The 23521-nt window shown below is 48.1% G+C and overlaps 1 protein-coding gene across 1 annotated transcript in view; it reads right to left on the reverse strand.

Moving 5' to 3' along the window:
• Window positions 1-23521, reverse strand: part of CLUH (clustered mitochondria homolog) — a 73795-nt gene that overhangs the window by 28171 nt on the left and 22103 nt on the right. The window contains exons 2-8 of the mRNA XM_053367732.1: window positions 12443-12636; window positions 9448-9619; window positions 7290-7433; window positions 4994-5121; window positions 3946-4100; window positions 2330-2455; window positions 787-934 (exon numbers count right to left, since the gene is read on the reverse strand). Coding sequence (XP_053223707.1) covers window positions 787-934; window positions 2330-2455; window positions 3946-4100; window positions 4994-5121; window positions 7290-7433; window positions 9448-9619; window positions 12443-12636 — 1067 coding nt within the window. The remainder of the gene's footprint in view (window positions 1-786; window positions 935-2329; window positions 2456-3945; window positions 4101-4993; window positions 5122-7289; window positions 7434-9447; window positions 9620-12442; window positions 12637-23521) is intronic.

Below are 23521 nucleotides of genomic sequence, written 5' to 3' on the forward strand. Positions count from 1 at the left end.
GCGATTAATAAAATGGAAAATAAATAATAATAACAATAATAGTAGTAATAATAGTAATAATAGATGCACACAGGACCAGTTCAGATTTAATTATCTTTACGTTTCCTCTACCCTCAAGAGGACTAGAAACAGATGCTGAAGGGAAACATTCCCCCACCATAGTCCCCAGGCATGGCAAGTGTGTGCTACATATCAAAAAGTAAAAATCTGAAGTTTTTCTCCTCCTCCCCCGCCTTCTCTAATTGTTATGTTTAAAAAAAGCTTGATATTTCATGTATATTTCTATATGCTGTTCTTCTTTGTTCTTTCAAGGTTTAATTTTTTAAAAAAGTAAGACAGCCAAGGGTGGTGCAATGGTTGTCAAATTATTATTATTATTATTATTATTATTATTATTTAAATTTATATACCGCCCTTCATCAAAAAATCGCAGTGCAGTTCACAGAATAAGAAAACAAAACAAAACGCAGGTGACTAATTGAACCAAAACAAGAACACCCCCTTCTCACAGAAGCATTTAAAAGGCCGTGGGGTATGAATAAGCCAAAGGGCTGGTTGAAGAGGAACATTTCCGCCTGGCGCCTAAAAATATATTCTCGTGTTGCCACCCTCTGGGCCTCTCGAAGAGGAGGCACACAAAGAAGGGCCTCAGATGATGATCTCTGGGTCGTTTCACATGGAGAGAGTGGTCCTTGAGGAATGCACAGACTGCAGAGAGACCCCAAGGGCAAGTTTCAGCCGAGAGCCAAGGCGAAGAGCAGCCCCCCGCCCCCAAGCCATCTCTACCTGTCCTGGGATGTGCTCTTCGTAGCCCAGCCTTGAGGTGTAAGCATCTTCCGCCCTCACACAGTCCATGGCGTGCTCAGCCAGAGGGGCTGTCCAGCTGTAGACTTGGAAAGGTGTGGATATCCTCTCCAGCGGGTGTCTCTGCACCCTGGGGGGTTGGAGTCAAACAATGCACAGAAGTTGTTGCGCTCCATTCTATTTGCCCCCATCTATTTGCCACCCCACTGAAGACCATGAAACTGATCAAACTCAAATGAAGAGTCCTAGGAGCCAAGCTTTGGAGCAAAGGCCACCTTCTCCTCTTTCCAGTCAAGCTTCTTCATCTAAACTGTTCCCTCTCCCGTTTTCTGATTTAAGTCACTGCTTTCCATACTTTGCCTGGCTTTAACTGCCTTTAATGCATCTCTTGTCGTTCAATGCGATGGGGGTGGAAAACCAGAAACCCTCCCTGTGCTTTTGCTACACCTTATCTGCCCGTTTATAAGGGATGCAGGTGGCGCTGTGGGTTAAATCACAGAGCCTGGGACTTGCCGATCAGGAGGTCCCCGACTCTGGGGTTGCAGCGCTCATCTAGCTTTACTGGCCGAGGGAGCCGGCATACAGCTTCCGGGTCATGTGGCCAGCATGACTAAGCCGCTTCTGATGAACCAGAGCAGCGCACGGAAACAGCATTTACCTTCCCGCTGGAGTGGTACCTATTTATCTACTTGCACTTTGACGTGCTTTCGAACTGCTAGGTTGGCAGGAGCAGGGACCGAGCAACGGGAGCTCACCCTGTCGCGGGGATTCGAACCGCCGACCTTTTGATCGGCAAGTCCTAGGTTCTGTGGTTTAACCCACAGAGCCACCTGTGTCCCAAAATTAAATGTAGGCAGGTGCTTAAGCCGAGTTAGACCACTGAGTCCACCTAGCTCAAGGCTGTCTGCACTGGCGTACAGTAGCTCTTCAGGGTTCCAGACAAGAAGACTGTCCCAAGTCCTACCTGCAGATGCTGGGGACTGAACCTGCGTCCACTCACACGCAAAGGAGATGCTCTACCCACTGAGTTATGGGAGGGGGTTGGACTAGATGACCCCTGGGGTCTCTTCCAACTCCCAACAATTCTATGACTGCGCTAGATGGACCTTGGCGCCCTCCACATTTCCAAGCTCATCTTTCCAACCACCTTAAAAGGCTAGAAATTTGAGGTTTGTTTTTGGAGGAGCAGGAAACAAGATTGATTTTATTTCATTTATTAAATTTGTCTATCGTCCTTCATCTGAAGATCTCAGGGAGGTTCACAGAATAAAACCACAAAGTACATAATAAGAACAAAACAAACCAATAAAATGTCACCGTTCTAGACCAGGGTTTCCCAAACTTGGGTCGCCAGGTTTTTGGGGGAACTACAATTCCCATCATCCCTGACCTCTGATCCTGCTAGCTATGGATGATGGGAGTTGTAGTCCAAAAACAACACCACCACACCAGCTAGAGACCTACGTTTGGGATAAAGTTTGTTCTAGACAAGAGCTTGGGGTGGAGAGAGAGAGAGGAAGGTTACCGTTTCTTCTGCAGAGAAGCGAAGTTTCTTTTGAAGGCTGGGCTGATCTGGTTCAGAAGCTCGACCAGGGAATGGCTGAGGAAACTGGGGTTGGCAGGCTTAGGGCTGAAGTTGTAGGCCGTGGACCTGAAAAGAGAAGCCACAGGAAGAATATTTTGGTCAAAGAACATCGCAAGGAACAGCCTTTCAAATAATCCACAATTTCCCCCCAGTCTGTGATAAAGTTTTCTTTCCTCTTGGTACCTTTATTGCTCCCGTATGGTCTGCGATTTCGGCATCAGACGTTAGTTTAGTCTGCCGCCACTCCTTGGTTGGTACTGAAAATCTTTCCATTTCTGAGCATAAATAATCCTGCCTGCAGTCGTGGCATAACTAACTCCTGATTTTATATGTACCTTGTATGTTTTACAAATAGATACCGCATTTTTCGCACCGGCCGATAAGACGCACCGGCCGATAAGACGCACCTAGTTTTTAGGGGAGGAAAACAAGAAAGGAACGCAAAGCCTCCTGAGCTAAGAGGGAGAATTCCTCCATCTTCGCTCAGGAGGCTTTGCGGGGATACTCCTGAAGCCAGGAGAGCAAGCGGGATCGGTGCGCACCTACTGGCTTTCCTCCCGCAAGAGCCGCATGCTCTTTAAAGGGAGTGCGGCTCTTGGGGGCTCTCTCCCTTCCCCCACCTCCTGCAAAAGCCAAGGATAGCCCCGCGAAGCCTCTGCAGGACACAGGGATGAAGGCTCCCCGCTCCCCTGAGGAAGGCTTCACACGGCTAAGCCAAAAGCTAGAACAGCCAGCGGGATCGCAGTGCAGCGATCCCGCTGGCTGTCCTGGCTTCTTCTTTCCCCTGCCCGGGAGAGGCTGCGCACGGCTAAGGCTCCCCCAAGAACCGCGCTCCTTTTAAAGAATGTGCGGAGTGTGTGTGCAACTCTTTTTTTTTAAAAAAAAAAATTTTTATTAATTTTTCCAACATAAATTTATACAAAATTTAACATCCAATTATCACCAACTGCTTTTTTTGGACTTCCATCAGCATGTCTGACAATTCTCCGTATTATCACTTTTTTCCACATTTCTCAATTTAATATTGCACTATATCATTATTTGCCTTATCATATTATTTAAGCAATATTTCTACCAATTATTCTCACAAAGCTTCTTGAAAACTTACAAACATGAACTGTTCATCACATATATTTTTAATATATTCTGTGAATTTATTCCAGTCCTCAGTGAATCTCTGGTCTCGTCGGTTCCGAATCCTCCCTGTTAACTTACCCAGTTCTGCGTATTCCATCAGTCTGTGTGAAATTCTTAGGGGCATTTCCCTGAGGAGGGCAGCCCTTCTCCCTCCTCAGGGAAAAGCCCCCAAGAGCCGCACACACGCTCCGCACAGCTCTTTAAAGGGAGCGCTGTGAGAGCCTCCTGCCTGCACTCGCTCTTTAAAGGGAGCTCTTTAAAGGGAGCGCTGTGAGAGCCTCCTGCCTGCACTCGCTCCGTAAGACGCACACACATTTCCCCTTACTTTTTAGGAGGGGAAAAGTGTGTCTTATAAAGCGAAAAATACGGTAAATGGTGTGGTTTTTTCGTTTTTATATCAAGCCCGGCTAGCCACTTACTGATTGAGGTAAAAGCCACGGGTGGAGGCCGTGATGCTCACATGGCGATCTTCCATCGTGATGACGTACAGGTACATGAGGTCTCCGTGCATCTTGCGGTTGCCAGGAGGAGGATTCCAGCCGCTCATGGTCAGTACTTTTAGGCACTGTAGAGGCTTTGGGGGGAGAGAGGGAAAAGAAAGGTGTTTGCATGTGGAAAGCTAGCTTCTCAGGGAACAGGTGACCCTAGAACACCTGTGTCCCAGCACACTAGTTTTGAACTACAGTGGTACCTCGTTTTGAGTCCGCCTCGTCGAGTGTCCGCGGCAAACCCGGAAGCACCGGAATGGGTTACTTCTGGGTTTGCTGCTTGCGCATGCGCAGAAGTGCTAAATTGTGCTTCGCGCATGCGCAGAGCGGCGCTTTGTCGTGCGTCCTTTCCGTCTAGCGTCCGGGGCTCCGGAACGGATCCCGGTCGCAAAACAAGGTACCACTGTACTGTTCTATACGCCAAAATTGTGGAAACCGTTTGGGGAAAAGTCTTATTTCTGAGGTTTGATGGCTCCTAACACCACTTCTTTTGGGAGTAATACCATAAAATTATGTATCAATGGAAAGATAATTCAATGAAGAATCTAATGCAACAAAGCTTGTTCAATTATCTGTATTCTATCAAAGGTTATAGCCAAATAACCAGACAAAGGAAGCACAATTGCTCAGGTTGATATGCAGCAGCTTTCCTTGATTTGAATGTAGCCAATGAGCATGAGCGTGTAGAGAGCCAATCAGGTGCCATTGGCAATGATTCAATCAGGGGGTTGGACTAGATGACTCTCAGGGTCCCCTTCCTATGATACACTGAAACGGGCCACAACTCCCCAGGGTTTCAGCCAGGGAGTCCTTCTAGCTGGGGACAGAACCTGGGACCAAACAGATGCCCTGCCCCCGAGCTATGATCACCTGGGGGGGGCATGAGGGGGCAGGCAGGTGGATGTCCTGCCTTTGGGAAGGCGCTGGCCCAGGTGGGGCAAGCCTGGTGCTTCCCCCTGCTCAGTTCTTAGGTCTCTACCTTCCAGTCTCTGTTCTGAGGCTGAAGGGGGCAGAGGGGCCGCTCTTTACTCCCTGGCAGGATATGTTCAGGAGGGGTACAATCAATCTGCTCCAGTTCTGCGCCCTTCTTCTTCCTCTTGCCGCTGTCTGGAACAAAGCACAGGGGGACAGGAGAGCAGTCAGCACCATCAAGAGCCAACCTTTGCAGGGGAGAAGCAAAATCGTCACCTTTTTTGCACTGGGGCTAGGTGTGGGGAGAAAGAACCACGAGGTCTAGAGTAGGCATGGGCAAACTCAGCCCTCCAGATGTTTTGGGACTACAACTCCCATCATCCCTAGCTAACAGGACCAGTGGTCAGGGATGATGGGAGTTGTAGTCCCAAAACATCTGGAGGGCCGAGTTTGCCTCTGCCTGGCCTAGAGACTTGCTTCATGACACAAGCTCATTCTCGGGACCCTGAGTTAAAACACCCAGTGCTTACTCCTAAGACAGGCTTCCTCAGACGTGGCCCTCCAGATGTTTTGAGACTACAGTTCCCATCATCTCTGACCACTGGTCCTGCTAGCTAGGATCCTTGCCTTTGGCCATGCCTTCTGGGAGTTGTAGTTCAGCAAGAACCAGAGGGCCAAAGGTTCCCTGCCACCTGCATTAGTTCCAAGAGGTGGGAAAGCTGCAGTTCTCCAGAAGATATTGGACTACAACTCCCATCATCCAGTGCTGTCTGGGTTGATGCATGCTGGGAGTCTAGCAGCACCTTAAGGCTACCAATTCTCAGTCTTTGTTCTGGAATTAGGTTATGCCCCTTCAGATGACAGGTGACAGGTCACATGCCAGAATGCGCTTCCTTAAGGAACAAATGCTTTCCTTTGCCAGATAGGCACCTGAAGGGGAAGGGGCTGAGGCTCACAGAGCTTTCCTGTAAACTTGCTAGAGGCAACTCCATGAGGTCACTTCCCCTTTGTGTCTCAACAGGAAGAGCATGCTAACTAAAGATGCTCCTCCCTGCCTGGGTGCGAACACTTTCCAACAATGTCTGCAACGTGAGAACACCTGTAACTCTGAGCTCCAGCTCAGACTCCATTTTTAAGCTAGACTTTTGTATGTCTTAGTAAATCCTTTACGCATTTTAAGCCTGCCTGCACCAAGCTGCTATATCTTGATATTCTTCAAGACCTATACTGAGTAAATGTTATATTTTAAGGGGTGAAGGGAGGGGGGTAATGCCAGGAAAATCCAGTCTGCCTTAAAACACCCAGGATTACCAATATACTTAAAAGCTAAAACTAGCCTATGCAAACTTGCCTTTAAGCTGCAAAAGGATGGAACTCTGTTGAACTGATTAAAGTGTGGAAGGAAGCATAATATTCTCGTAGGCTGAGACCCTATCTGCCCGCGGACTGTCTCGCCAGAGTGGTGCATGCTCTGGTTATCTCCTGCTTGGACTACTGCAATGCACTCTGTGTGGGGCTATCTTTGAAGGTGACTTGGAAACTACAACTAATCCAGAATGCGGCAGCTAGACTGGTGACTGGGGGCGGCTGCTGAGACCATATAACACCGGTCTTGAAAGACCTACATTGGCTCCCAGTACGTTTCCGAGCACAATTCAAAGTGTTGGTGCTGACCTTTAAAGCCCTAAACGGCCTCGGTCCAGTATACCTGAAGGAGCGTCTCCACCCCCATCATTCTGCCCGGACGCTGAGGTCCAGCGCCGAGGGCCTTCTGGCGGTTCCCTCATTGCGAGAAGCAAAGCTACAGGGAACCAGGCAGAGGGCCTTCTCGGTAGTGGCGCCCGCCCTGTGGAACGCCCTTCCAGCAGATGTCAAAGCGATAAACAACTACTTGACATTCAGAAGACATCTTAAGGCAGCCCTGTTCAGGGAAGTTTTTAACGTGTGATATTTTACTGTATTTTTGGTTTTTATGGAAGCCGCCCAGAGTGGCTGGGGAGGCCCAGTCAGATGGGCGGGGTATAAATAATAAATTGTTGTTGTTGTTGTTGTTGTTGTTATAATAATAATAATAATAATAATAATAATAATAATAATAATAATAATATCTAATAAATGCATATTCTCCTAGCATCTAATCAAACCCCAACACATTTCCCCCTTGGTCCAAGACAGTTTCTCAATCGTGGGTCTCCTGCAGGGACCAGTAGTCAGGGATGATGGGACTTGTAGTCTAAAAACAGCTGGAGACCCCCGATCGAGAAACCCTGACCTTGCTTCACAGGCCACGGAAGCACAAAGCAAAGCATTGCCTCCTGAAACAGAAGCAACAGGGCAACTGTGACCCCCCCTCTCTTGCGTACCTCCAAGGTCCCCTTCGGTGAAGACGGTGAGGAAGGACAGGGAGTTGCAGTCGACGCCGTTGAAAGCGTCCGAGGGATCGAGGCTCTTCAGGAGGTCTCGGATGTGGCGGACGTGTATTCTAGCTTCTCGGACTGTGTAGGGTTCTGGGAAGGTTTGGCGGTTGCAAGGAGAGAAGGGGCAGGGGAAAGAGAAAGAAAAAGGGATTGAGGAGCATGCCGGGTTTCATACGGAGTCCCGTGTCCAGTTCTGAGGGATGCTTGGCTGAACCAATGAGCTTGATGGCAGCATGGAGGATGTGAAGGCATGTTTCTACAGCCCTAGTCCAGCAATGTTAAACTCAAGCCGCGGCCCCCCAACCTCCAAATGATGTTCTGTTCCAGCCCTCATGAGCCCTCCTGGCCATGGGTATCTTACCTATGGCTGGAACTTTTGCTGGTTGGATAGCGTTGGGTAGGACCCGGGTTCAAGACCTCCCCCAGTCTTCAAGCTAACTTGGGTGACCTTGGGGGCCCGTGACTGTCTCTAACCATTCTGTCCTAGGTATGCACTTAGGAGAAAAATATTATGTTTGAAAAGAGGCTTTTAAGTAGGCTTCCTTTTTAGGATTTCTCCTCTGTGGGCAGCGACTTCACTGCTAATCCTGGCTCCTTTTCCATGAACGAGTACACCACAGATGGGCCAAGGGAGGTACAAGGCAGTGCTTGAAGGAACCGTCTTTATATCAGGTGTGGGCAACTATGAAACTCTGGGCCAAATCTGGCCCGTAGTGTATTCAGTCCTTGGGTATCTCTGCTGTATTTCCACATTTCTCCCTGCCCAGCGTAGTAGCCAAACAGGTTGCCTAAAGAGGAACAGCTCAGTGTGTGCAAACGGCTGGATCAAGGTCTGTTGCATGGCTGCACAGTGCTTAGTTTTATTAAAAAATATTTTCCAGTTTAAAGATAGTTTAACAATACAAATCCAACGTTACAATTAACTGGAATAGTTCGACTTCCTCCCTTTTGAGGTTCCCTTATATTATTTTAATTTCTGACACTGCATTTTCTTCATTATTCCAGTTATTAGTTCATCCTTGATTTCTCCTTGAATTTGATTCTGTTTGGTTTAAGTTAACCCTGCTAATTAACTTATATATTTGTGCAATAACCTTTCGAAGAATCCACTGTTTCCCCCAGTCTCTGTGCAATGCTTAGCAGCTAGCAGTTTAGCTTTCTTTCCTCCAGATAAAGTGAGCTGGACCTTACAACTGATGAAACCTTATTGGGCACTATTAGGTCCGTGAAAAGGAGCTCTTATTTGGGTATGTGGGTGTGTAAATGGGTGTGGGAGAGTGGTGCGTGAATTGAGAGAGTAGGGATGAAGAGGCAAACCTAGACAGCATCTTAAAAAGCAAAGACATCACCTTGCCAACAAAGGTCCATATAGTTAAAGCTATGGTTTTCCCAGTAGTGATGTATGGAAGTGAGAGCTGGACCATCAAGAAGGCTGATCGCTGAAGAATTGATGCTTTTGAATTATGGTGCTGGAGGAGACTCTTGAGAGTCCCATGGACTGCAAGAAGATCAAACCTATCCATTCTGAAGGAAATCAGCCCTGAGTGCTCACTGGAAGGACAGATCCTGAAGCTGAGGCTCCAATACTTTGGCCACCTCATGAGAAGAGAAGACTCCCTGGAAAAGACCCTGATGTTGGGGAAGATGGAGGGCACAAGGAGAAGGGGACGACAGAGGACGAGATGGTTGGATAGTGTTCTCGAAGCTACCAGCATGAGTTTGACCAAACTGCGGGAGGCAGTGGAAGACAGGAGTGCCTGGCGTGCTCTGGTCCATGGGGTCACGAAGAGTCCGACACAACTAAACGACTAAACCACAACAACAAGGGATGAAGAGACTCTGGGTATGTTGTAAGCCACGCTGGGATCTTTGAATGAAGGGTGGAATACAAATTTGATTACGTAATTAATTAATAATAATAGCCTCATGTTGTGAGGATACTAATGGAGAGGGGTGCAATGGCAACAGCATCAGTTGCTGTGAGTCTTATTCCAACAGCATCTCGGGTACCACAGTCTCCCTACCTGCAATTTATAGGTAGCCTCCTGTTTTAAGAACTTCCCTGCCACGCATCTGAGGCTGCAAACGTTTCCCCAAGTTTTACCTTCAACTACTTTTAACACGGAGCCTTCTTGCAACCCTTCAATGGTTTTCAGCTCGGCAAAGTTGTCCAGGACGTTGCCGTCCAGCTGCAGGGAGAAGCACGTTCGGTGACAGGTGTCCTCGCGGTCCATCAGCACCTGGTGGATTTCCTGGACCATCTCCTGGGGGGATACCTTCAAAGAGAAGCCAGGACAGAAAGGTTACATATACTTATTTTTTTATAAAGGGAAGAACGGTATCAACTCAAACCGGCTTACAAAAAAGGTTCATCGCACATGAAACAACAACAACAAACTTATTATGGTGCACTTATTTTGTACAAAACAAAAAAGGGCTTTTAGTGTCGCAGTTACAGCCCTCTGGAATCAACTCCCAGTTGAAATTAGGTAGGCGTTGAATGTCAGGATGTTTAGGCATCTACTGAAGACTTTTTTTTTTGCTTAAAGAGGTTTTCCCTGGAGGGGAAGGTCATTTATAAAATATTTAAAAAGTTAAAAGGGAAGAAGAGTTTTGCTCTCTTCTCCTTCCTTAAAGAGAGAATGCCACAGTTTTTGTACTAGCAGTGAGAAGACCCTGTCTCATTTCCCCCTCTTGCCCAGCACTGCTTGTTTTCACTGCCAAGGGGCTTTCAGGCAGAGACCTGCTCCCTGAATCTTTTTTTTTTTTTTTTTTTGGTCCTGGAGGTGTCAGAGACTGAACCACGGATCTTCTGCATGCAAAGCAGGGGCTCTAACCACTGAGACAGAGGGTTGTTCCAGACATTCCTTCACATTGCATTCTGGATGGTTTGTGCTTATGGTCGGATCCAGGCAGTTATGCACAGATCTGCTACCCACACCACTCTGTACCTGCAAATGATTTGGTGCAGGCACACCGCTTCATTCCCATTTGGTACATACCCTAGAGCTTTGTTTTGTTTTCTGGTTCCCACTTTTCTTGCACCACAGCACCCAAGTGCCCCTCTGTAAAACTGGGAGAGCACTGCAGAACCACTAACAAACTAGAATGATATGTGGATGGCCCAGTATAAACCCACCATCAATTACTGCACTACTGTTGCGTCAATGGCATGTTGCAAAATACACCCACGCGCGCACACAAAAACCACCCACCAGTCCATGGGTAGGCAAACTAAGGCCTGGGGGCCGGATCCGGCCTGATCGCCTTCTAAATCTGGCCTACAGACGGTCAGTGTGTTTTTATATGAGTAGAATGTGTGCTTTTATTTAAAATGCATCTCTGGATTATTTGTGGGGCATAGGAATTCGTTCATTATTTTTTTTTTCCAAAATATACTCCGGCCCATCACATGCTCTGAGGGACAGGGGACCGGCCCCCTGCTGAAAAAGTTTGCTGATCCCTGCACCAGTCCATAGCAACCCCACAGTCGCCCCCCCCCCCCAAATGGCAGAGGGTCCTTATACTGCCTTCCTACTTTATGCTCCTGAATGCACAGTTTGACTCCAGTTTCCTGGGGTTCCAGGGTACATCACTACTGGGAACAAAAAAGACTGCATACAACAAAACAGTTTGCCTGCCCCACAGCCTGCTTTTTACACGTTTCGGCTGTGTGCGCCACAAGGCTGTGTATCAAGCCCTCTGCATATTCCCCAGGGATGCTGGGACAGACTCTTCCTCTCATCACAACCACCACCAAAAAATACAAATAAAAATAGAACCCTGCTAGGAATTGCCTGATAAATGCTATCACCGGACAAAGGCCACCCAAGACTGATCAGGTTAAGCTCCTAGATTGGAGGTGGTTTATAGTAAGCTGCTGCTGCTGCTGCAGAAGCAGGACACTGGCTAATCTAAGCTTATTTTGGAACCAGCAGAAGCAGCGTTTTGAAGAGAAAAGCAATTCCTTCCTCTGCCCCGTGTGTGCCTCAGTTTCCCTTGAAAAGGCTGCTTCACTGACATTCTCCTCCCTGCCCACAAGGGCAGCCTGGGAAGAGAGAAAAGGAGCTCAGTGACATTTAAATATATATATATATATATATATATATATATATATATATATATATATACACACACACACACACACTATATATATATATATATATATATATATATATATATATATATATAATGCATATATATATATATATATATATATATATATATATATATATATAAAAAATACAAAATAACTTGTGTGTTCTTGTTTCTCAATTTAATCCTTTCACGTGGTTTTGTATGTTTTGCGGTATTTTATGCATTATGACTTGCCGTTAATTCTCTGGATTTATCGTAACTCGTAAGTGTAAACGGCTTAACTATTATTTTCTGATATTTCATTTTACTGTTTACTATTCTATTCCAATGGATTATGGAATATTGCTTTATTTCATGTAAGTTGCTCTTATTTTAAAGTTATTGTGACTTTTTGTATCAGATCAGATTGTCAATATTAACGTTTGATTTTTTTAATTATGTTTTATATGTGTTGGAAGCTGCCCAGAGTGGCCGGGGCAACCCAGCCAGATGGGTAGGGTATAAATAAAACAACAACAGCTATTATTATTAGGTGTGTTTAAACAGTTAGTATCAGCAATGCATGGATCTTAAACCTATAAGTTGGCATGAGCCTTCTAGATGTCCAAATAGGTACCCACACAAAATCGATGCATATATTATTATTACCACCACCACCACCACAACTGCTACTACAATTTAATACCCATTCTTCATTCTGAATATGAATCAGAGATGGTAGGAACTGTAATACAAAATACAGCTGGAGACCTGAGTTTGGGGAAACAGTGACCTAGATGTTGTTGGACTTCTGCTCCCATCAGCTCCGACCTGCAAGGACAATTGTCAGGGATGATGGGAATTGTAGCCTCTAATTATTTAGAGGGTACCCTATTGGGGAAGACAGGTTTGAGACAATAACAGCAACAGCAATGAGACACAGCAGTCCCAATTTGTACACCTGGAGAGGAAGGGGACCAGCCAAGGAGATTTAGACCAGAGGTACTTCCAGAGACACTCACTTGCAGGGGGAAAGGTTCGACTACCGGCGCATGGACTTTGACCGTAAAACCGGTGTCCTGGATGACGATAACCTCTTGGTCGTTCCCATCGTCCGCGTGCTCTGTTTCTTCGTGGCCGTTCTGCCTGGTCTCCTCGTTGTGGTTCTCGTGCAAGCCATCGCCATTCATCAGGATTATGCTGGGCGGGGGTTGCGCTAGCCGAAAAGAAAGGGAGACCAATTTAGGTTTTCGCCAGCTGGAGACCCTAAAAGACACTGATACATAATAATAATAATAATAATAATAATAATAATAATAATAATTTTATTTATATCCCGCCCTCCCCAGCCGAAGCCGGGCTCAGGGCGGTTAACAACAATAAAACAGTACAAAAGTACAACACAAACAACACTCTAAAATCATTCATTATAAAATTAATTAAATTCAAGCCACTGGCCACCATTGGGCCAGAGCTCCGCGAAGATTGCCGAGGGAGGGAGTCAGGCTGTGCCCTGGCCAAAGGCCTGGCGGAACAGCTCCGTCTTGCAGGCCCTGCGGAAAGATGTCAAGTCCCGCAGGGCCCTAGTCTCTTGTGACAGAGTGTTCCACCAGGTCGGAGCCACAGCCGAAAAAGCCCTGGCTCTAGTTGAGGCCAGCCTAACTTCTCTGTGGCCTGGGACCTTCAAGATGTTTTTATTTGAAGACCGTAAGTTTCTCTGTGGGGCATACCAGGAGAGGCGGTCCCGTAGGTACGAGGGTCCTAGGCCGTATAGGGCTTTAAAGGTTAAAACCAGCACCTTAAACCTGATCCTGTACTCCACTGGGAGCCAGTGCAGTTGATATAGCACCGGATGAATGTGATCTTGCAGCGAAGACCCCGTAAGGAGTCTCGCTGCAGCATTCTGCACCTGCTGGAATTTCTGGGTCAGTCTTAAGGGCAGCCCCACGTAGAGCGAGTTACAATAATCCAGTCTGGAGGTGACTGTCGCGTGGATCACAGTGGCTAGGTCAGGGCGAGAGAGGTAAGGAGCCAACTGCTTAGCTTGGCGGAGATGGAAAAATGCCGCCTTTGTTATAGCTGCAATCTGCGCCTCCATGGAAAGGGAGGTGTCGAAGATTACACCCAAACTCTTAACGGACGGTGCTGGCACTAACTGTGCCCCCACAAGAGATGGGAGTTGCCCCCCCAATCCCATATCGTCCCGTCCCAGCCACAGGACCTCTGTCTTCGAAGGATTTAGCTTCAACCGGCTCCCACGTAACCATCCAGCCACAGCTTCCAGACATCTGGTCAGTGTGTCTGGGGCCGAGTCAGGATGGCCATCCATCAACAGATAGAGTTGGGTGTCATCGGCATACTGATGGCAACCCAGCCCAAAACTCCGGACAAGCTGGGCGATCTCAGTTTTATGGAAAAGTAATACAGTCGTATCTTGGCTCCCAAATGCCGCAAACCCGGAAGTGAGTGCTCTGGTATGTGAACGTCCTTTGAACTCGAAGCTGTGCTTTGGTTTCCGAACATTTTGGAAGTTGAACGGACTTCCGGAACAGATTCCGTTCAACTTCCAAGGTACGGCTGTAGCTTCCGCTGCCCTAAACCACATGGGATCGGAGCCTCAAGTTGATTCCCAACAGTCAGAAATATTGGAACAGAAACACCCGATTATGAAAACACCAGATAAAAGTGTCATCGTGAGTTTAAATGCTGTATTTTCCAGTTCTGGAAATGTCCAAGGCAGGACCATTCAAACAACAATTCGACCTCTGTCTGCCCACAGCCAACCTCCTCCTTGCCCTTAGTCTCAGTGCTGCCCTTGCAGAAATCAGCAGGGAGGATGGGGGACAAAACAGGAATTAGTTGAATCTGCTTGCCGTTGGCTCTGGCGCCACCTACTGTTGGCTTCCTTCCCTTCCGTCCAATAGGTACCAGACACACTGCCCACTAAACCACACTGCCTATGAAACAGCACTAATCCTGGCACAGCAAGGAGAGGGAGGGAGAAGCTGAAACCAAGTCTCTTGCCTCCCCACATTTCACAAAAGCTCACCCGGGTGTGGGTCACCGGCAGGAGACCCCAATTCGCCGCAGGGAACCAGCCCTGCGAAGCTTGATTGTGACGGCAGACGCCTTGGTGGGTCACAAGCCGAAAAGACAGCTCCCGAGCTGCACTAGGCCAGGAGCCCGGTTGCAAATTCCAGTCGGGTTCTCCCTCCCCATCCCCTTTTCAAGCTGGCGCTTACGAGAAAGGCACGTTTAGCCTTATCTCCCTTTTTCGCTTGCCCAAATGAGCAACGCCCTTTTCTCTGCCTGAGGCAGGGGACATGCCCCAAGAGGGGAAAAACACAGGCAACCAACAGAGTAAGACTGTACACCAGGGGTCAGCAAATGTTTTCAGCAGGGGGGCGGTCCACTGTCCCTCAGACCTTGTGGGGGGCCGGACTATATTTTTTGGGGGGGAAATGAATGAATTCCTATGCCCCACAAATAAGCCAGAGATGCATTTTAAATAAAAGAACACATTCTGCTCATGTAAAAACACGCTGATTCCCGGACCGTCCGTGGGCCGGATTTAGAAGGCGATTGGGCTGGATCCAGCCCCCGGGCCTTAGTTTGCCTACCACACAGTAAAGACACATTTAAAGCACCCAAAACAAGAACCCTGGGAAGTGTAGTTTACCCCTCACAGAGCTACAACTCCTGGCACCCTTAACACAGTACGGTTTCCAGGATTCTATTTTTTGAGAGTAGGAGTGGGGTGGGGTGGGGAGTGCTTTAACTGAATGATTGAAAGAGAAAGGAGGCAAAAATGCAGGGAGGGAGTGGATTGCAATTCTCTCCCCCCCTTTTTTTGAAGAGTAAGAATCATTCACAGTTCAAGTTTGAAGAGACTTATTTAACTAAAATCACCAGGCGCTGGGCATGGGCAGAGCTGCAGGGCCCAGAGGCATCTGTAAACTCCTGCAGAGGATCTGCCAATTGCACGAAAAATGATTGTTACCTTGATAATCTTCCTTCCTCCCGCTCATGCAGGAAGGGAGGGAGAGCAGAGTCTTGTGCTGCTGCAGTTCTTTCCCTCCCTGCCCCCTGAACACCACACATATGGTTCCTTAGCTTGCAAAGACAGAGGCTTAGGGGACTCTAGCGACTTTGAGGAGTTTAAAGTCGGAAGGCAGGACTTATTCTCACGCTAGGTACCAGGGCGTGCGGAAGGGAGGCGGAGAGAAGGAGAGGCTATGCGACCAAGCAAGCAGGCGTGCCTTTTGAGAAGCGGTGTCCCTTTCAGTGCCATGGGAGCAGAGTTCAATTCCCAAGTCGTGCAACTTAAATAAACTTTGCACAACTTTGCAAAATTCATGCAAGTAAGGCAAAAAAAGAGGGTACCACGCAGCCCACCCTCCATGGCCACTAGAGGTTCTAATTTGCACACTGAGGACTGGAAACTTGCTGCATATTGTCGAGTTCTCAGGATGCTTCTTTCGTGCCGCAAATTCTACATTTATGTGACGCTCGCAGGAAACACACAGCCCTGCCAATCAATGGCCCAACTATTATTATTCTTTTCAAATCGTATCCTCCCTGGCAACCAGATTGGGAGCTTGCGAATTTGTTGCGAATGTGAATATCAATGCTTCCCAATGCAGCTTACAAAAAACACACCCAAGGGCAACTGACAGGCCAATACACAACATCAAAACCTTCGGACTTCCCACTAGGGTGACTGGTTAGCGACTGAGATCAGGATGCTGGACAAGATGGGCCTTTAAGTCCAATCCATAAAGGCTATAAGTCACGTTGCAACACAATTCTGCCCTCTTACATTCTACAGCAACTTGGGGCTACCACTGAGAAGTCCCTGCCTTCAGCAAACGCCGACTCAACTTCTGAATAGTCTCGGATAATAATTTGTGTAAGGGTTGAGGACAGCACACACGATTTGGACTCCGAAGTTCCAGATTCATCCCCCTAGCAGATCTGCAAAAGATGCCAGTCAAATCCTGTTTTAGTTACTAGAAAGGAGATTCTGAGTAAACATCAGGAAGATGCTGCAGTCAATTGGAAGTCCCGCCGGACGTTCGGCTTCCAAAAGAACGTTCGAAAACCAAAACATTCCCTTCCGGATTTCGATCGTTCGGGAGCCAAAACGTTTGAAAACTAGGCTGTTCAAAAACCAAGGTACGACTGTATTGTATTTGGACTGCGACACAATCGGTCGTTTGCTGCCTTGGACTCCTAAATAGAATGAAAGAAGGCATACAGAGATCTTCAATAAATAAGATAAAGGAAGGGGGATTTTATGTGGGTGAAAAGGCATGAGGCACTCCTAGACTCAAAAACCACCGGTGCTCAATCTAGGGTGGTGCAGCAGACCAGCAGCCATCTCCTTGCCAAAAAGGACAAACACCGTCAAGCCAGAAATTGCAACACAGCAAGATCAAAGGGCAAACATATGAAGGAGGGGGTACCTTTGTCCTGTAAGTTCGGGAAGGGGAGGAAAGAGCAGGAGAGACAGAAGAACGGCTTGCAAGGCAACATCCTTCCCAGAGATCTCTCTCAGCCCCCTCCCCCAATTTGAAATGAACAAACTCCAGACCCTGAATAATGTTCGTTCATTCCAGGATCGTTTCCTACAGAGAGAAGTTTCAGATGATGTGGAAACACCGCGAACTTTTGCACAACAGCATTCCTGCACAGGGGTTGGAATACTTAAAAATCCATTGCACAACCGATTTCCACAGCTATCCTTTCACATCCCGAGGGTTCAACGGGCAAGGCATAGAGACCCCCTCTGCATGCCCATTTCGGCTCTGCTCAGTTTCTCAATCTTCCAACCTTCTCTTCAGTTCCCCACACCTTTTTTAAAAAAAAGTTCCCTTGGAAATTTGCGAGCATCTTAGCGCCAAGTCATCCCAACACAGGCAGCGAGCAATTTACGTGCAATCCAATTGACGTGCGACCTTGCACACGCGCATCGCCGCAACCCAAAAGTGGCCAGGAGGGAGGAGGCGGAATGGGCTTATGCGATTGCATGCAGGGCTCAGGAACATAACTGGGGCACACAAAGGTCGTTGCCTGCGTACATCTTTCTGCAAAGCTGTTTCCCTTAACCTAATGCATTTGCGTTGATTTCAGTAATAGTTGGGTGTGTTGGTTTCAGCAGTTCATGCATTTCCATGTGCAATGTACCACAACAGATGCAGACACTGGCGGGACAACAGCATTTGCAAAATTCATAGGAACACGAATCTCTAAGGGCGACTTTGGTTTCACAAATCGTTTCAGCCAGCATGAGTTAGGTAGGTTCACCTTTCATTGTGAACTGAACCGATTTCTTCTCCATCCTTAGTAAAAGCTAAAGGGTGGTGGATGGTGGTGGGGAATAGAAGTCACACAGCGAGAAATGTGAGCTCAAGTGAGCATAAACACATGAAATTGCCTTACTCAAAGCTTGAACTTTGTCCATTCTGGTCTTTCTCCCTCTCTCTCCTCCTCCTCCTCCTCCGAGAGAGTCTTTCAGCTGAAAGCCCCATGGATAGAACAAGGGAACTGTTGCATGCAAAAAAGTATCTGCTCTCTCACCAAGCCAGTGGTTCTCAAATTTTTTTCTCTGCAAGAAGATTTCAGCGTCTGAATGCCAAGCCTCACAAGGGGATGGGGAGAAGACGTGCAGATCTGCTATGGGTGGCATGCAGACAATGTCATAGAATCATGAAATTGGAAGGGGACCCAAGGATCATCTAATCCGACCCACTGCAATGCAAGGAATATGCAGGCATCCCACCCAGGGATCGAACCTGCAACCTTGGTGTTATCAGCACCGCACTCTAATCAACAGCTGATCCTGTGTATCGAACCTTGAAAAGTTGTTCATGCAACAAGTCTTGCAGAAATGTTGCAGTGTGGGGAATCTTCAGCCCGGTGGTGTTGAGAAACTATACTTCCCATCATCCCTGGCTACTGGCTCGCTTGCTGGGGCTGATGGGACGTGTAGTTCGGCAACATCTGGAAGGCCAGGGGGGTTCCCGCAGCGCTCATGACGCAGCCACGGTGCCAACACACTTCCCAGCAGTTCCACATGGGGCAGGAAGAAGAGGAACATGGCTATAGTGCTGGAACAATATGCGAAAATGGCAGGCATCACTTGATAGCCCGAATGCACGCAATGCTCCTAGAGGAGACTTTGTGCTCAGGTTTCCAGAGTCCTGGCTCTCTGCAAAACCCACCCATCAGGACAACTTCTTGTCAGACACAGCAGTCTCTCTAAGAACTTGTGTTTAAACAGAAATACCCCCAATTGGATTATCCGTGTTTAAGAGATTAACCCGTCTGTGTGCCAGCCATGCAGGTGTTAAGTTTCTTTTGGGTTTTGTTTTAAAGAGACACGCAAGTCTTTCAACCTTGAAGATCAAGAGGATGCTACACTAGTGCGTGGGCTGGTGCTGCTTAAGTTCAGCAGCAAGTGTGCTTGCTAGCCGTAAGCTATTTTCAAATGTGGCCCTCTCGGAAGCAACCCCCCCCAATGTGGCCCTCTGAACGTTCCTGGACTGTGGGGACTTCTCTTTGCCCCAGAGGAGAGTTGGGGATTTGTGGGAGTTGGCAACAAAAAAGGAGGGACACCGGTTTTTTGGATCACCGATTCTCTACATCTGCTAACACAACTCCCAAGAATTTTGGCAAAAATGTTTCTGCGTCTTGGATGGAAGCTCATTCAAAATTCCTCAGCTGCCTCTTCCATTAGCTGGGATAGCTCAGTCGGTAGAGCATGAGGTTCAGGGTCCTGCGTTCAGGCCCCACACTGGAGAAAAAGATCCCTGCGTTGTAGCTCTATGCTTCCATGATATAACACTGGTCCTAAATGATCTACTTTGACTCGCAATACATTTCCAAGCACAATTCAAAGTGTTGGTGCCGACCTTTAAAGCCCTAAACGGCCTTGGCCCAGTAGACCTGAAGGAGCGTCTCCACCCCTATCGTTCAGCCTGGGCACTGAGGTCCAGTTTCGAGGGTCTTCTGGCAGTTCCCTCATTGCAAGACGCGAAGTTATAGGGAACCAGGCAGACGGCCTTGTCGGTGATGGCACCTGCCCTGTGGAATGCCCTCCCATCAGATGTCAAGGAAACAAAAAAACTATTCGACTTCTAGAAGACATCTGAAGACCGCCCTGTATAGGAAAGTTTTTAAACATTTGATGTTTTATTGTTTTTTTAATATTCTGTTGGGAGCCTCCCAGAGTGGCTCGGGCAACCCAGTCAGATGGGTGGAATAATAGTAATAATAATAATAATAATAATAATAATAATAATAATAATAATAATTCTGATGGTAGGGGAGAAGAGGTCGTCGATTACAGGACCTCAGGGGTCCAGGCTTTGGCCCAGGGCTGCCAAGGTGGAACATTCTCAGTTGGTTAGAATGTGGTGCTGATAACACCAAGGTTGTGGGTTCAATCCCCATATGGGACAGCTGCATATTCCTGCATTGCAGGGGGTTAGACTAGATGATCCTCAGGGTCCTTTTCCAATTATACAATTCTATGACATGCTGGGTGAACCAAAGACACACACAACAGACAGCTTCTGCACTTCTACAATGTTGTTTTTTTAAAAAAACACATGACTTCCCCCCCTTCTGTCAGGAGGAAAACGTTAAAACTACCACACCAACGCGAGGTCAAGGTTCCAAGTCCTCTTTCTGGCTCGATGTTCGATCTCCAGGCATGGCCTGCTTTTCTACAGAAGCCGTTCTTCTCCGTAACAACCGTCAAAAAGGCATTTGAATGGCACTCCGCACTCCTGCGGCTGGCCTTTCTACATTAAACATTAACCCCTGTTCCCTGAAAGCATGCACAGGAAATCAACATACATGGTGCATGTGTGTGTGTCTACTGGAAATTCCAGGTTTACAATATATAAGGTACGTTCTCCTCCACTGACCAAGTTTTAGAAGCACACGCAAACACAGAGAGCCGAAGCCAGTCTTTGCCCAATCTGGCACCCTCCAAATGTTCTGGACTACATTTCCCAGCAGGCCCAGCCAGCACAGCCTGATGGGAGTTGTGGTCCAAACTATCTAGAAGCCGCCAGGGCTGGTGAAGAGCAGCCACAGTCCACCAGAACCACACTCTAGCTTCACCACAGTTGAATAATTTGAAAGCTGACAGGTCCTCTACAGCTGCCATTACTAAGCTTATACCTCAGCTCTTCTCCACAGAGCAAGAGGCGGTGTGTATGGTACTCGCCCTCTCCACTTGCTCCTCACAACAACCCTGTGAGGTAGGGTTAAGTTGAGGTGCCCATGGCTGGTCCAAGGTCCCCCAGCGAGCAGTCAGACCCCAGTCTCCCCGAGTCCTAGTCCAAAACTAACCATGCTGCATAATCGTTGCAGCACCCAAACACACATGCTCCAGGCTTCAATGGAAAGGGTTGCAAAATGAGTGAACGAACGTGGCGTCCTGCTCTGATGCCTGGACCCACTGGGCCTTTGGGGCCTGACCAGCAGAAGCTGCCCAATGCCTCTCCCCAGCCGAGTTACCTGTCGTTCTTTTAACAGGCGGCACCAGGGATCGAACGCTAATCCTCTCCATGCTCAAGAAACCATGTTCTCTATTCACAAAGGGACTAGGGCGTAGGGGAAAGAGGAATAATAAGTGTGTTGTTGCCATCATTTCCGGCACTTCAAGCCTAAAACTGGACCAGATGGCTTTTTTTTTTTTTTTGCAGTGGGGTGGAGTTTAATGCAAAAGTACCTGGGTTTTGCAATGGCTACGTCAAGAGCAACTCCACTCTGAATGCAGAGGAGAATAATGTGGTCAGGAGCAGCCTTTGAGTTCTGTCAGAAATCATTCCCCCCTTTCTCCCTGGCCTTCCATGTCAACGTCAGCTTCCTCTTCCTTCACACGTATCTGCTTTAAAATCGCAAGCAGAGCCTTGTGTCCAAAACCAGTTTCAAGTCCAGATCATGATTATCAGGTTTCATCATTTCTGACCTGGCAATATATTGCGAATCACGATGTGTGTCTGTGCTTTGCGAAAATCACCATGTGGGGGAAACCGTGAAGCCAGCCAATGCCTCTACATAGCTCTATCCTTATTTCACACACTGCGACTTATCACTATACAGCTGTACCTTGGTTCTCGAACGCCTTGGTACTCGTAAGTTTTGGCTCCTGAACACTGAAACCCCGGAAGTGTTTCGATTTCTGAACGTTTTTTGGATGCCAAACATCTGGCGCGGCTTCTGCTTGAGTGCAGGAAGCTCCTGCAGCCAATTGGAAGCCGCGCTTTGGATTAAGTCCGAGAACAAAGGTTCCACTATATTGCAATGTTTAGCTGGTAAAAGATCACAAAGTGGAAAACCCAATATCACCCAGCTCTAGCCTCACTTGATGCTACATACAGACTAGGCCCCAGTCAGGGCAAACAGGATATATACCCCAAGGCGGGTAGTAGAAACCGCCCCAAGACAAGTGCCCTTTTACTCCTCCTCTGGTTGTATCGTGGACCAGCTTCCCCTTCAGGTGCAAGGCCGAACTCTCTACCTGCGTCCCTTTTAGCATCCACAACTCCTTCCACGCTTTCAACTTCCTGTGGCTCATACGAAGAAGCCTGGAGGACAACTGAGCTCTTCTCTCCCGATGGACGAAGCGCAGGCTTCTCCGACGGCGCACTGCCGCTCGAGGGTCCACCAGAATCGAAGGCAGCAGAAGAGACTTGGCGACTGCAAGCTGCCAAGCCAGTATCAGCTGGCGTGGGCCCCAGAGCCACGTTCTGGCTCGCTGCCACGGTTCCTTGGCACCGGTGCAGCCCAGAAGCTGGTGTCCCGTGCCTGGCATTTGCTCCACTGCCCGGACTGTCCTCCAGCTGGTTTGATTGAAAGCTTACACCTCCAAGAACCTCGTGGGCCTTGGAAGCTCGACCAAGCGGCCAAGAATAGTTTGGAGGCCGCGATGATTCTTGCTCAAGGTCGGCAGGAAGGGCATGCACCAGACAAGAGCTCGGTGCATGCTGCAGCAAGCCGGGAGCCACGAGTGTCAGGCACCTGACGTAAGCCTTGGTGGGCTCTTCCACCCTCTTCTCGATTAAGCCGCTGGGCGGCTCTGCCCCCCTCTGCAGGTATTCGTGCGACACGCTGCTCATGACGATATCCGGGTACGGTGCAGAGCCCTCGGAAGCTCTGGAGACGACCAGCATGGCTTGGATTTTCCGGGCATCCTCTAGAGCCACGGCAGCTGGCACAGGCAAGAGGGGAGATCTCTCGTCCGATGAGCTCTCCACACGGACCTGGAAGATGAGGTTGGCGATGCAGCGGCAGCAGCTGGCAAAGAGGCTGTTCCCCATTGTCCCCTGCCAGGGGTACGTGTTAAAAACCAGTCACATCCAAAGGCAACAACGCAATCTATGGGCAGAGCGATGCTCTCCGGAAATTCACGGTCTGGATAGCAAAATGCTTTCCAAAGGGACACACCCTCTTTTCCCAGAAGGTGGACCAAGGTAGTTTTTAATCAGGGAGAACACATGCAGAGCACCTTGGTGAATCGCTGCTTTAGTCATGGGTGGTTTCTCTTTTGAAAAAAAAAAATATATAACGTCACCAACATCTGAAAGGCTGCATTTCCGCGTTCAAAATTCTCCGGGACTTCCCGCCAGCGACCTTCATTTTCTGGAAAACCAGACGCCAACCGTGCGTTGCCAGGGAAGACTGCAATCAAGGCGCGATGGGTTTTCTTCCGTGTTCTCCTGGAGAACAAAGTTCCAGCAGAGAGTGCTTCTTTTCCACCCTCAACTCTGCAAGAAGACTGAAAGCAGGAGGACAGCGTTGGCTCCGAAGACAAGTTATAAATAGAGCCCAGAGCCCGGGCTCCGTACCAACTGCGGCTAAAGGGTTTTGCCCTTGTCAAGCATACAAACAAATGGGGTTGGGGCTGAATAGCCGAGCCAAGGCCGGTTACTATAGCACGTTGAGACTTCCACACAGATATCCATACTAAATAGAGAGCAACAGAAGAACAATTATGGGGCAGAAAGTAGGTCTGGGGCCCAGTTCTCATTGAGGTAGCAAAAAAATATATCTGGGTCTGGACTGGAGAAATAAGGCGGCAGCAC

The sequence above is a fragment of the Podarcis raffonei genome, chromosome 15 (genome assembly GCF_027172205.1).
Source record: "Podarcis raffonei isolate rPodRaf1 chromosome 15, rPodRaf1.pri, whole genome shotgun sequence".
Lineage (NCBI taxonomy): Eukaryota > Metazoa > Chordata > Lepidosauria > Squamata > Lacertidae > Podarcis > Podarcis raffonei.